This window comes from Gigantopelta aegis, chromosome 10, assembly GCF_016097555.1.
Source record: "Gigantopelta aegis isolate Gae_Host chromosome 10, Gae_host_genome, whole genome shotgun sequence".
NCBI classification, from domain to species: domain Eukaryota; kingdom Metazoa; phylum Mollusca; class Gastropoda; order Neomphalida; family Peltospiridae; genus Gigantopelta; species Gigantopelta aegis.
In genome coordinates this window covers 26,085,531-26,100,373 of record NC_054708.1, presented here as the reverse complement: position 1 = coordinate 26,100,373, position 14,843 = coordinate 26,085,531, and the positions used below count along the sequence as shown (strand labels likewise).

The 14,843-nt window shown below is 32.7% G+C and overlaps 1 protein-coding gene across 1 annotated transcript in view; it reads right to left on the bottom strand.

The window, feature by feature from the left end:
• Nucleotides 1–9,585: 9,585 nt before the first annotated feature.
• LOC121383560 (limbin-like) overlaps nt 9,586–14,843 on the bottom strand; it is a 62,562-nt gene continuing 57,304 nt past the window's right edge. The window contains exon 23 of the mRNA XM_041513648.1: nt 9,586–13,024. Within this exon, the coding sequence (XP_041369582.1) occupies nt 12,598–13,024 (427 nt within the window). The 3' untranslated portion in view covers nt 9,586–12,597. The remainder of the gene's footprint in view (nt 13,025–14,843) is intronic.

Genomic DNA, 14,843 nt, shown 5'->3' with positions numbered 1-14,843 from the left:
TTCAAAATCTGGTATCCCACCTGATATTTTAGTATTATATGGTATCCCGGTGGGATACTGGGTTCTTGAAGTCTGGTATCCAAAATTAAATTCTGGTATCCCTGGGATATTTGGATACCGTTAATCTCGAACACTGGTGGGGGAAAAAGATTTGATTGGGTCATACCCACTCCTGCCCCATCTGGCTACACCTGTGGGTATTTTACCGAGTTTAATTGTGATCATATCTTTTTATGTTAAGAATTACAAACTACTGCTTGTTTCAAATAGAAGACATTGGAAACATAATCATTTGAGAATTGAAGTATTATTTTTACATGTAGATATTTATATGACTGTGTGCAATAACATATATAGAGATTGATTATAGGAGCTTGTGTTATGTACTGATTTTGTGAAACGAGTGTCAGGATTATTGTATTACCTGATACCTAGCTAGCTCTGGGTTATCAGAACATTTTGCCAAATCAACATTTAAACTTTAAAAATGGCAAAAACCCAGTTATTTTCTAATAAAATAACATTTATTACATGAAATTTATTCGCCAAATTAAAATAAAATTCGGCAATTGTTTTTAAAATTCGCAATTGGCGAATTTGACGAGTGCCAGAGCTAGCCCTGTGAGCGAAACCGATACATGAATCCTGACACGAGTTTCGTAAAATCATTACGATTCACACGCCAGTGTAATAATTGCTTTATTATCCACATTATCCAAAATATTATTTTTATGAATAACAAGCTAGGACCATGTCAAAACGTTTGAAACATAACTAAAAAGAGACGACAAAACAACGTCATTTTTGGTAAGCGTTTACACTGAGTCACATTAAGTTATGACGTCGCTTCACAAAATTACGTCATTCATGATGCATGTGGGTCATACTTATTATATTTCCCTGAATATTTTGAACTATGTGGATAATAATTCTCATGAACACCTTGCTGGCAAATTGATGTACATAAAAAAATGAAGAATAAGTCCGGGTTATTAAATTACTTTGAGTATACATGTATTGTAATCCTATTTTAAAGAGTCCATTTTAATGATATCAAACAAAGTGTCCTACTTTAATTTTAGTTTAATATTGTACATGTATATTGGTTGACTTGTTAATGCCTTTCTCAGTATTTATTCATCGCTCAGACGTCTAAGTTTGTGTAATCCAGTTTTCATTTTTGCATTAAATTTAGCACATCATTTACGGGTTATGGAAATTGAAAATGGGTTACCTGAAGGGTTTGGTTTTTTTTGGCAAAGTTATACATTAAAAAATATATATTATGAAAATTATGATTCTCTTTGTAACTGCTATTTATGAATTAATCTTTAATTAAATTTTTCTTTCAAAGGATTTAATGTACAAAATTAACAAAGACATTTGGTTTTTTATTGTATAAATTATGATGCAGGGCTCGACCTTAGTGGTAGCCCGGGGTGTTTTGGCTACCCATTTGTGGCTCGGGCTACCAGATATCTAAACCCAGTAGTCATCCAGGCTACTAGATGTTTTTACACATCCAGAGTTACTCCGCAATCAACAAGATGCTTAAACACATAAAACCCCACATAAAACAATATGCTTAAATACAAGTAAATGATTTTACTTTTTTCTCTTTTATTTTAAATTTATTAAAATTATGGGGCTACCAATTTTCACTGAGGGCTACCAGATTTTATAACTTGGTAGCCTGGTGGGCTACCACTGAAAAAAGTTATGGTCATGGCCTGCGATGCAATTTCTGACTATCTAAAGTTTATCTATAGATTCACTTACATTTAATAATCTCTAGCAAAGCAGTTAATATTGTAAACAAATTAACCTTTTTTGTTAAATTATTATTTTTGTCTTTTATTTATTTTTCATTATTGTTATAATTATCACTTTTCCCTTCAGATTGGCAGTCTTCTGTGTCCACTTGATCATTGTTAAAATTTGTATTGAGCCGTTCAGGTGGGAATATTGAATTTATGTTTTGTTATCTGATGTGACTGATGTGAATTTGCTGCCATTGTTCAGATAAAACTTTCATATTAAATACATGTAATTACAAACTTTCTGAAGTTATACAATTTAATCTAATTTGATTAAACGTCATCACTTAAAAACTTAATGTTATCCTTCGATAAACCTCAAAAATGATGTCATTACATCCAAATGTGACTTCATTACGTAAAACGGGTCATGGAAAGGACTGTAGGGGTTTTTTCGTGTGTATTTTAACTAAATAAGTCGTGTTGTTTGTAAATATAAAAATTGTTTGTAATGGATTTTTTTAAATTTATTCATGTATGACAGTCACATATTTAGTATAAAATCAGTTTTATATAATTTGTGACGGTTATACATTGATAAATTCACACAAAACCCCCCAAACAATTAATATAAATTTCCTGTTTATCTGATAGTCCAAATGTTTTGTAGTCGCAAACGGGAATTCCCTCAAAACTGGATGTTTTTCACTGTCCCTTTTTAAATATCAGTACATAACAAAAACTCTCTAATTCAGATACCCCTTAAAACTAGACTTTTTACTTTGTTGCATGGGTGTCCAATTTAGAGGGGTTTCACTGTATTAAGGTTTTTTTTTCTTAGTACAAAAGTATCTAGGTAAAGTCCAGTTTGTTGTTTGGCTAGTAGTACACACATTAAGATGACCAGAAACATATTTAATGACTTTCTAAACAAAATGAGTCCTCAATTTGTAATTTTATTCATTTAAAAGTCTCCATTAGTCAGAAACATGTAACAGTGGCAGCAAACTCAGGACAGTCTGACTACTATTCAGTTTCATAAATTTATTTGTTTCTGTACTCTATTGGAGTCATTTGATATACAGGGTTTAAGGATGGAAAGAGAGAAAAACTGTCTTTGCAAAATTCAATTTGTGTTAGCCAATCACATTTCTGTAAAATAAAGACTCATCAAACTCATCAAACAAGCTAGTCATCAAATGGGCTTTTTGCTAAATTCATTATGAGATATATTTGCCAGCTCAACTTCAGTTTGTGTTTGGTGGTTTGTATGACAACTTAGACCATGGATACATACAAAAGATTGGGTTTTCACTAGTACTGTTACAAAACAAATCAACTGGCTAAGACAAATGTTAGTGAATCATAAAACCTAATTTATTGTAGAAAAGGAATTGCCAGACAATCTCATCCTAATAAGATATTTGAAGTTGTGGATTTGGTAGAGTTTAGGAATATTATTCCACCTAGCAAACTTCAGGGATGGCAGTGATTTTTCACCACATTTAATACATTTTAAATAAGAATTAAGTTTCAAAGAATAAATGTTTCCCAACTGGATATTGATATTTGTATGATCTACCTGTACTTTACATACAATGTATATATTGATAACTTGATGTTTGAAAGCTTGCTTTTGATTGGCTAATATGAGTTGGTTATATAATGTCTTTCTGAAAGCTAATTCTTGATTGGTTAATACAAGCTGCTTATAAAATGCCTTTCTTACACCTTTGTATTCTGTCCCGGGCCAGACCACTGGCTATCCAGAGACCAGACCTGGGACGGACATGCCCAAAACTTTAATAGTATAGGAGCATTTAAAAATACCCTCTCTCTCTTAGGCCTTTGTATCGACCTGATTACATAACTTGACATTTGTAGCTGACAATAATGGTTGGCCATTATTTAATTTTCACCATCAGTTCTGTTTTTACGGAGATCACCGATATTTCCCCATTTCTCACCAACAGTGTATTCCATGAATCTCTAGTCCATTTATTATGGATTTATCATTTATCTTCTCTTTTTAAAAAATATATATATATCCTTATTTCTGTGTTTGTTGATATTTGACATCCAATAGTCCATATATTTTTTTATGCTGGGGTATCTTTACACATTCACTAATTCATTGTTTATATTTGTGTTACAGTGTATTTTATTTTCTAGGTATTTTGCATCAGACAGATTGCATTGATCTCTCCAATTCATTTGAAGAGTTCAAGTGCAAAACAGATATAAACCATTTTCTTTCTTGTTTTTAATTAAAGCCATTATTGTATGTCAGCAAGGGCTAATCGTAGGCCTGCTGATTTGCTGCAAAATGTGATTGATCCTTATGAAATTGTATTGGGTAAATCCCGCTTTTTTTTATTTTATCAAAACGTGATGTACACCAATTAAAAAAAAATCACTTTTACTGAAAATGAAAAATGGATATATCACATTTTGCGCCTAAACTCTTCATTTGTTGAACATATGTCAACTTTTGTTTTTGTTATCAAAAGTATTTTTGTTTCTTTGTTTGTGTTTGTGTTGGGTGTTTATGTAGTTGTTATTTATTTATGCCAGTATGCATGTTTCCTAATATACTTATGTATATTTCGGAATGTCATCAGTCTTCTTGTTATTGGTTGTAAATATTGGACAGATTCATTTCGTTATCCTTGCCATATTGATGTACATTGTACAGTATTTTCATGCATTTATAATATATGAGACACAGTTTTGAGGGAATGCATTGTTTGTCATAACTTAATGCTTTGGAAATGTTCCATTGTATTGTATTTAATAGTATTAGCATTTTTGCAGTACTTTGTTTCCCCTTTTCCTATCATATTTCCTTTACTCGTTTTAATGACAAAAATAAATTTCTGTATTATGAACTGGGTTTGTTAATTAAAATGTTCTCTTTGCATATGTTCACTGACATTCATGACCGTTGCAATTTCTTAATTGTTTCAGCTTTTCACTGCCAGTTTTGTTTCTCTGTGAACATCAGACAAATGTGCTGTAAATCGGTTATCTAAAACCAAAACAATCTGCTGTTCAACGACAATGTATTTTGTCACAGTCAAAGTTGTGTGGCTTATTGTTAGAAATTTCCAAGACCAAAAGTTCAGCATAGACCATATTTGGATATTTTTTATGTATGTTTTTTTTGTCACAGTTACTGTCAAGTTGTCACAGCTACTGTCAAGTTGTCACATTGCAGTTTACCTTCTAAATGTATGCGTAATGACCCAATAAAATATTGCCTCAAAATATTCACATTTGTTTGTTTCCTAGAACATACCATTATTCAGTTCATATTAGATTCCAAGTCGCAAACTGGTTTGTAAAACCTACAGGCTGTTTGACACTTGTGTTGTATCATAGGGGTTTGGGTCTTAAACTTCACTTTTGAACATATTACATGGTTCTGAATTAATGTTTTCCAGCTCCATTAATTCTATACTTGAACTCGGTAACATTTTAATCCCACCCCAAACCAATTCTTGTCCCCTTATCTTCCTAAATATACCAGGCTTTTGAATTTGTTCAAAGAAATATTACCTCCAACTTGAAACCAGTTATCAGTAATGGAGTACAGCTGCATGTATTATTATTATTACCCATCTGAGAAATAATTTAACATTTAACTGTTCACCTACAGTCCATCTCACAGTGAACACTTTTTTCATACTATGAAATTTACTACTAGTTATTTATTTCTGAGCCAATTGTATTCTAAATTGCACACAAAAATAGTATATTTTTGTTATTTCCAAAACACACTTATGTCAAACCAAACTGAAATTATTTACAAAAAACATTTTTGTAGAATGATGGGACGGACTATACATGTTCACTCAGTACTGGTCACTTGTTTCAAGTTCATCGAAAATGATCAAATTTGGGTCTTGTGAGAATTTGACAAAACATTTATAGCTTCTGAAAAGCTGAAATGTGAGTGCAAGTTACATTTGACATGACCTTATTTCAATAATTACAGATCTCATGAATGTATTTATTTACATTCCATGGCTTTTAGTTTCTATAATAACTCAACTGTACTTTGTAATTGTAGATTAACCTTGAATTCCAGGGACCTAATTCACAAATGTCTCTTAGGCTCTGCTAAACAACAAAGCATCCTCTTTGCAAGTCTTTTGGTATTGCACTGCGACATCGCAAAGTTGCGAGAGTTTAATGAATTAGATCCCAGATGTATAATTTAACAATTGTAAGGAAGACACTGTGTTGTTTGAAATTGTAGTTAATATTTGTTTATTCATTGTGTGTACCTATCTGTGATAAATACATGTACATTCAGTTGTGTAGTATTTTGTTTTGGAAATAAATTAGCTGTGCAATAGCTGGTTGATGGATAATTGTTACTGTTAATTGTGTACTGTTAAACTGAATCAGACATGGATAAAAGTACAACTGTAGTGTTTGTTGTAAGATAGCTCAATAAAGGATACCAGAATTATGTCATCGTTTTTACATTTATTCAGTTTTTGTCAACTCAAGGGGTGGGATTTAGCTCAGTCGGTTGAGTGCTCACTTGAGGTGCTTGCATTGCAGGATCAAACCACCTCAGTGGATCCAATCAACTCATTAGATTTTTTTTCTCTCATTCCACCCAGTGCACCACATCTGATCAAAGGCCATGGTACACACACATGTATGTGCTTTCCTGTGTGTGAAAAAGTGCATATAAAAGATCCCTTGCTGCATTAGGAAAAATGTAGCGGATTTCCTCTGATGATTAAGCGTCAGAATTACCAAATGTTTGACATCCAAAAGCAGCTGATTAATTAATCAAACTGAATTGGTCTAGTGGTGTCATTAAAAAACGTTTTGGGGGGTCAACTTAACTGTACATTTTCAGAGTACCCATTGGCTGTAGAAAACAAGAAAATAGTAAAAATTCATAAAGGGTTCAACAGATGGAAAGTATGTACAGGGCTTCTAGATTATAGTAGCCCCACTCCCATGGCTAGTGATATTCAGTGTTGGGCTAGTAAATAACTACTATTGTCATACCAGACAGGGCTTCTAGATTATAGTAGCCCCACTCCCATGGCTAGTGATATTCAGTGTTGGGCTAGTAAATAACTACTATTGTCATACCAGACGGGGCTTCTAGATTATGGTAGTCCCACTCCCATGGCTAGTGATATTCAGAGTTGGGCTAGTAAATAACTACTATTGTCATACCAGACGGGGCTTCTAGATTATGGTAGTCCCACTCCCATGGCTAGTGATATTCAGAGTTGGGCTAGTAAATAACTACTATTGTCATACCAGACAGGGCTTCTAGATTATAGTAGCCCCACTCCCATGGCTAGTGATATTCAGTGTTGGGCTAGTAAATAACTACTATTGTCATACCAGACAGGGCTTCTAGATTATGGTAGTCCCACTCCCATGGCTAGTGATATTCAGTGTTGGGCTAGTAAATAACTACTATTGCCATGCCAGACAGGGCTTCTAGATTATGGTAGCCCCACTCCCATGGCTAATGATATTCAGTGTTGGGCTAGTAAATAACTACTATTGCCATACCAGACAGGGCTTCTAGATTATGGTAGCCCCATTCCCATGGCTAAAGATATTCAATTTTGGGCTAGTAAATAACTACTATTGCCATACCAGACAGGGCTTCTAGATTATGGTAGCCCCACTCCCATGGCTAGTGATATTCAGTGTTGGGCTAGTAACTAACTACTATTGTCATACCAGACAGGGCTTCTAGATTATGGTAGTCCCACTCCCATGGCTAGTGATATTCAATGTTGGGCTAGTAAATGCCCAACAGCTAGTGAACCTTTTTTGGTCAAATGTTGCAGTTAAGTCTATTTTGTAAATATGAATATCCTGACCCATCCCCAACCCCCAAATGTTAGTGTTTTTAAGCTCTATCTCCCTCTCTAGGTGACATCTGATTATTACTATTATTTAATAAAATTTTATTAACTTAAAGTAAAGTAGGGCTAGTGAATTTTTAATTGTGGCTAGTAAATTTTTAAAATTGCTGATCCCATGGCTAGTGAAGTTTATAACAATTCTAGAAGTCCTGGTATATATATATATATATATATATACCAGGACTTCTAGATATATATATATATATATATATATATAATATATATATATATATATATATATATACCAGGACTTCTAGAATATATATATATATATATATATATATATATATATATATATATATATATATATATATATATATATATATATACCAGGACTTCTAGAATATATATATATATATATATATATATATATATATATATATATACCAGGACTTCTAGAATATATATATATATACCAGGACTTCTAGAATATATATTGTTTTAATCTGTGGCCTCATTGGTTGAAGCACTGTATGTTTAGTACAAGGTGTACACGTTTAGTAAGTAGTATGTTTGAATCTATGACCTGAACACAGAAAAATATCAGTCTAATCACAATGCCATACATGTAATTGTTTATTATAGAAATGATATTTGCCAGAGAGCTTTTCATAATTATATTCAGAATTGCATGAAGAAAGATTTAGTGACACAGAAAATTACTAAAAACATCCCATCGTGTAATTTACTTGTGGTGTCAGACTATTATGATAATCATATTTCTCAAAGGACCTTCAACAGTTGAACAATTTACACTTATGAACAATGCAATTTGATATGGTGCAAACAAATGTTTTTTTTCACTGAAGCCAGAAGCCAAGGTATATATTTATTTCTTGCTCTCCATAAAACATATTGGTCTAATCACAGTGCCATAATTGTTTTAATACTTTAATACCCCTCGATGGCCTCGTGGTTAAGTCGTCGGACATAAGGCTGGTAGGTACAGGGTTCGCAGCCTGGTACAGGCTCCCACCCAGAGCAAATTTTATCAACCACTACACCTTCTTCTCTCTCACTAACCAACTAACAACTAACCCACTGTCCTGGACAGACAGCCCAGATAGCTGAGGTGTGTGCCCACGACAGCGTCCTTGAACCTTAATTGGATATAAGCATGAAAATAAGTTGAAATGAAATACTTTAATCAATTTAATAAAAAAATAAATACACAAATTATATACAAGCAATCGGGCACTATAAAATCTAGCAATCACAAGTATTTTGCACTATGATGTGTACAAAATAAAAGGTGATATATAGGTATGACATTTCCAACCATAGTAACGGCGACTGTGTCAACTTTTGCATTAAAGTTTTACTTTTAGATAGTTTCTCACAAACTAACTCCTGGGTCATTGAAACTTGGTTTATTGTTGCACCTACATGTATGGATGTTTATCACAGTGCATCTAAAACGTTTATGGTAGGTGAGGCATTTTTAATTCTATGGAATTTTTGTTATCGAGAGAGTGGGATGTAGCCCCGTGGTAAAGCTTTCGCTTGATGCGAGGTCGGTCTGGGATCAATCTCCGTCGGTGGGCCCATTGGGCTATTTCTCGTTTCAGCCAGTGCACCACGACTGGTATATCAAAGGCTGTGGTATGTACTACCCTGTCCGAGGGATGGTGCATATAAAAGAACCCTTGCTGCTAATCGAAAAAGAGTAGCCCATGAAGTGATGACAGCGGGTTTCCTCTCTCAGTATCTGTGTATCCTTAACCATATGTCTGACGCCATATAACCGTAAATAAAATATCTGGTGTCATTAAATAAAACATTTCTTTCTTTCTTGTTATTGCCCTGTCTGTAGGATGGTGTATATAGAAGAATCCTTGCTGCTAATGGAAAAGAGTGGCCTATAAAGTGGCGACAGCGGGTTTCCTCTCTATATGTGTGGTCCATAACCATATGTCTGATGCTATATAACTGTAAATAAAATGTGTTGAGTGTGTCGTTAAATAAAACATTTCTTTCTTGTTTTTTCCTTGTTATTGAATTGTCATGCAATTATTTTCATATACAGGTGCATATACATACAGGTACCACACAACATAACTAATCCCCACATCTGAATATCAACACTGCCTACCACAATCAACTGGAATGACTGAGTAACACATACATTTAGAAACTAGATTTGACCATAGATTTCATCATGAAAATAAGGTACACACTAGGACTTCCATTTGTATTATTTAATGTTATATGATTTATAATACAATGACTTCTCATCTTGTACATAACAGTAAATATTATTATATACTTTAGTATCACAGATAGGACATGACCTGAAATGCATATTGGACACATTTTTACAAGTAAAAAGACAATACATATAGGGTGTATACTACCAAATCAAATAACAGATGACAATAGTAACGTGTGGCTAAAACTCCTACCTGCAGCGTATCAATTGACATAAACACCACAGATATAAATACTACCATCCCTCATCCTTAAAGTGAATCAGAAAATATTGGGGGTCAAGCTGCTCATTTCTGAGATAATGGGTAGCGTCTACGACTAATCTAATTCCGCATAAAATTTGAGTACTTTTTTTTTTACAGGTACCCCATACATGTTCCAAGCACAAAGTTACTTGACACAGTAGTACTAGATGAAATAAAATTCCATATATTTTTAGCCCAGATGAAACTTTTTTTTTTTACAACCAACACACTCACATTTCTAACCAATCACAGGACTTGTGGTGTTTGCTTCTCTATCAAAAGTTGGGTACACTTCTAATTTTGACCCAGTCGGAAGTTATTTGGTTTAGTACTACATGTACCTGTATAGCTAAATTGCATAATATGCTACAAAATGATTCGGATGACAAAAGTTTTAAATGTATATTTATTATTATTACTAAGAATAATAATTGTTGGTCATTTCTTTTAGATTTATGGGAAGAAAATTGCCATGTAATATGTGCCTTGGTACAACCAGTCATGAAAGTGTCTTTGCTTTTCTGTTACCTGGTTATTCCTTCAAACGTAAACCTAAATTTAAAAAAAATGACAAATGGTACATATACCTGTACATCTGTACATTGTTGTATATATATAAATTTATAAATTAAAGAACAAAAAGAAATTCACATGGTATTCCGATTTCTATACAAAGTATTACATCAGCAATGTATGTTATTTTGACCACAATAAACTGGAATGATTGAATAAGACATAAATTTAGAAACTAGATTTCACCATAGATTTTATCATGAAAATAATGTACAAACTAGAACTCCATTTGTATTATTTAATATTATGTGATTTATGTTATTTTGATCACAAAAAAATAGATTCTTGAATTAATTGTCATATTATGTAGAAGTCAATTTAAGCATGTTTTTGCAAAATTTCTAATAATCAAGAAAACAAATACAACATTTAAAAAAATTAAGTAATTATGTTAAATTTTTCATATATCATGCATGCATGTACAGGTAGTAATTAAAACGATTAAAAACTAAATGACAGTATCTTCAAGTAAAAGCTAATTTCAAAGTGAATCACAAACAATCTACCGATAATGCAAATGTAAAAATATTGTTGGACACTTGGTTAAAATGGTTCAAGTTTGTATAAACATGAAAGTATATAAAACATATAATAATTAACATTAAAAGAATATCTTACCATTGTATAAACATCAAGTATAAAACAGTAACATTAAAAGAATGTAAAATATCACAATGGAATAAAAATAGTGTTTAATGTTCAAATTTGGTCTTATTTAAATGGAGCATTCCTGTAGTGAATATTGGCTACACTATTCCACATTTAAGAAATGTATATATCAAAGACTGATTAAATGCTTAACTAACTATAGTTAAATATTGTTGATATAACAATGAGCAAATATTGAGCAAAAATAAAAATAAAAACACTATTATGGCTGTCCAGCATCACATTCTGCAAAATTTCCAGTTCAGAATTACCGGAGTTCTCTCAACAATGATAGGTTAGTCATTCAAACAGAAATATGTAGATTTTCATCTGTATTATTTCAGTTCTTTGTCAAACTGAAATATTTGTAATAATTCTGTCCACTGTTTAAAAAATAATAATAATAAAAATGGAGGGGGTATAATTCACATTGAGCATTATAAACTGTTTAGCACAAATTGTTTGAAAAGGTGTGATGAAGTACCGGTAACTCAGACAGCATTGGACCATAGATCCTAATCCCTCGGTCAGTATATAGGAAAAGGTTTTATCAGGATGGGGGAAGGTGGAGTGGGAGATCATGATTCTTCCAAAACGTCAATGTTAACATGATAGTAAGCATGTTCTTTGGTTTAAATTGTGAGGTAAATGACAAGTTCATTGCTTACTTACCTTGCACATGAATGTGCCAAAAGTTACTGCGATTCCATATAATAAACTTTTACTTTTTGTATAAATGTATATGGAATTTAAGTGACAAAATATATGCTTGATAAAACAATAATGAAACATTACCGACCAGATAAAATTGTAATCTGGTGGCAAAATTCTTATAACAGATTTGTTTTATAAGACAAAATTAAAACAAATCTTATTAAGTGTAAAAACTTCATTTTTACTATAAATAATATAAATCTAAAACTTTGTTTTGACAAAAAATAGGAATTAATCTAATAAAAAAAATCTAAATTTTTCCCAAAAATAATAATACAATGAAGCTTGTCTATACCTCGCCGGGGACCAAATATTTATTCAATTTAGACAGGATCTGGTGTTAAATTTAGAGAAGGCATTTTATAAATTAGAACATTCGAGACCATGAAACTTTGCCTGGTTTGACAGGATTCCAGTTTATTCAGGGACTGGTTTAGACAGGTTTCACTATCCCTAATGTAATTTTTTTTTTAGCAAAAATAAATCTGCATTAAAACTATGAATAAATAGTAAATAAAATAATCTAAACTGATGCTAGAGCAATTCCTCATTATCATTATGGTGTGCTAATTGTTTCAACAGCTTTTTCTTCTTTTTCCGCTTAGGTTGTGGCAAAGGCGGTAATTTCCGTCCCAGCTCTGGAGAATTATTTTCATCATACCCAGCACTAGCCCCCATACCGACAAAATCTACTTCATCGTACGTTGGTTTAGGTTTGTAGTAATCGTCCTCGCTAATCACGGGGTTGTGGTAGCCGTAGCTGGCGAAGGAATCGCGTTTGAGTGGTGTGGATCTCCCATGCAGGTAGTCGTCTTCAAAAGGCCTGTTCTGATAGCTGGGTTTTGTGTTCAGACTTCTGTAAGGCACTGGCCCATCATCGTCGTCATCGTCATAGTCATGTAGTTGTCCAATGGAGATTCGTTGCTTTCCTGATCCAAATCGTTTCCGTGTGGCAGGAGTTCTGGAATTAAATTAAATTGGAAAAATTAGTGTAAATGTGCTCGTTGTTATGATAGCAGAACAAATTAACTGTTGTTTTTATGTATTAAATTAAATTGGAGAAATTTTTGTAAATGTGCTGCTGTTGTTATGTATTTAGTCAACATAATGATTACAGAGTAAATGCAAAAAGCCGATTCCATAGTTTCAGTATTTTGTTAAAGGTAGGGTCAACTCAAACAAGAGCCTTGTGTGTTGGAAAGATGCATACCCGGACCACCAACACACACTGACACTTTAGCAAATGAAAAACGCGTAATTTTAGAGTTAATAAAAAAATATGATTATTCCTGCTAACTGGGGGCAGCCATTTTGTTTCGTTTTTGTGACGTCCGGTAGGATAGCTTGGGGCGAAGTGACGTCAGCTCCTGACCATCTCCTATATGTACAGTGTAAACAAAAGCAGTCATTTTCGACAAGACACTTCTCTTTGATCAACCTGACTTGTAAAACAGCATAAATGACATAATAATATAATAAACTATTTAACTAAATATATTTCAAGTTGCATTAACGGAACAAAATGGGGTTATAGTATTTTTCTCTGTTAAATAATCCAAAGGGAAAATGTACACTATTAGGCCTATTGATATGCTACATTGGAGCAAAAACAACAACCCACGATACCCAAGTGATAATTTTCTTTTCTTTGGGACTATGTAATTGGTCAGTTCTGTGGTTTGAGATGGAAAAGTCTACTTAATCAATAGTTTTACAGAACTATTTACAGTAATAAACCATGTCCATTACCATTTTAGGGGCGACAGGTAATATTCCACAATACCGGTATGTATTTTTGTGTCTAGACAGCGTCAATTAATTGGCTCGTCTGGTTACCAATCAAATGCACACCTGACAATCAGGAATCACAGGTAGAAGCAACTAACAGCATAGACCAATTAACTAAGAAAACACTCCGTGTATCATTTCAGTACGTAGGTTAATGCATGGGCAAAACATTGTTAATTATTTCGACTTGTTGTGTAGCCACTCTGACAATGGTATTTTATTTTGTATTGAAAAATAATATATATATAGTGCTGGATATACTTATTGCTGGCTTACTGGGATGTGTATTATTACAGAACATTGCAATGTATGACTATTTATCATCCCGCAAAAACCAGGTAGATTGTGTTTCTCTAGTTCTAAGGCTCATAGGCGTGAGGGCGTAATCACTGAGATGGTACAAAATGGCTGCGCCCATTATATAAAATAGCCGTCACATTTAACCGTTTTATTAATTAACTATACTTGTTGATATTAAGCAGTAATGTGCATTATATATCGTTGAATATGCATACCAGGCCAAATGTCTTAATTGTCCCTTCCTTTAAAGTCAGTGAATTTAATTTTTTTATAGATAGGCTACATATATCTTTACTGTTTATCATAAAATACATTTGTAGGTACTAAGAAACACCAGGGTGACCAGAAAGATTATGGATTAATGAAAATTGATAATTTAAGCATTGCCAAGAAGTTGCTAATAATGTGTAATATAATGAAAAAAGCTCTGACAACCATACATATTTAATACTGCCTAATAACTAAGGTTAGTATCTTTAATATAATTATATACTCATTAAAAAAGTTCCTGTTCATGTATTGCACAAGGTATATGTTTAACGGTATTTAAGAAAAAATTAATTGTTTTCAAGAAATTATGAGGCAATGTTTCACAATTATGGTTTGTCTGTATTTTTAATACAATAATTATAAACAATTTTTGTACTAATTTAAATGACATGCATTAACCATGCATCTGACGCCATATAACT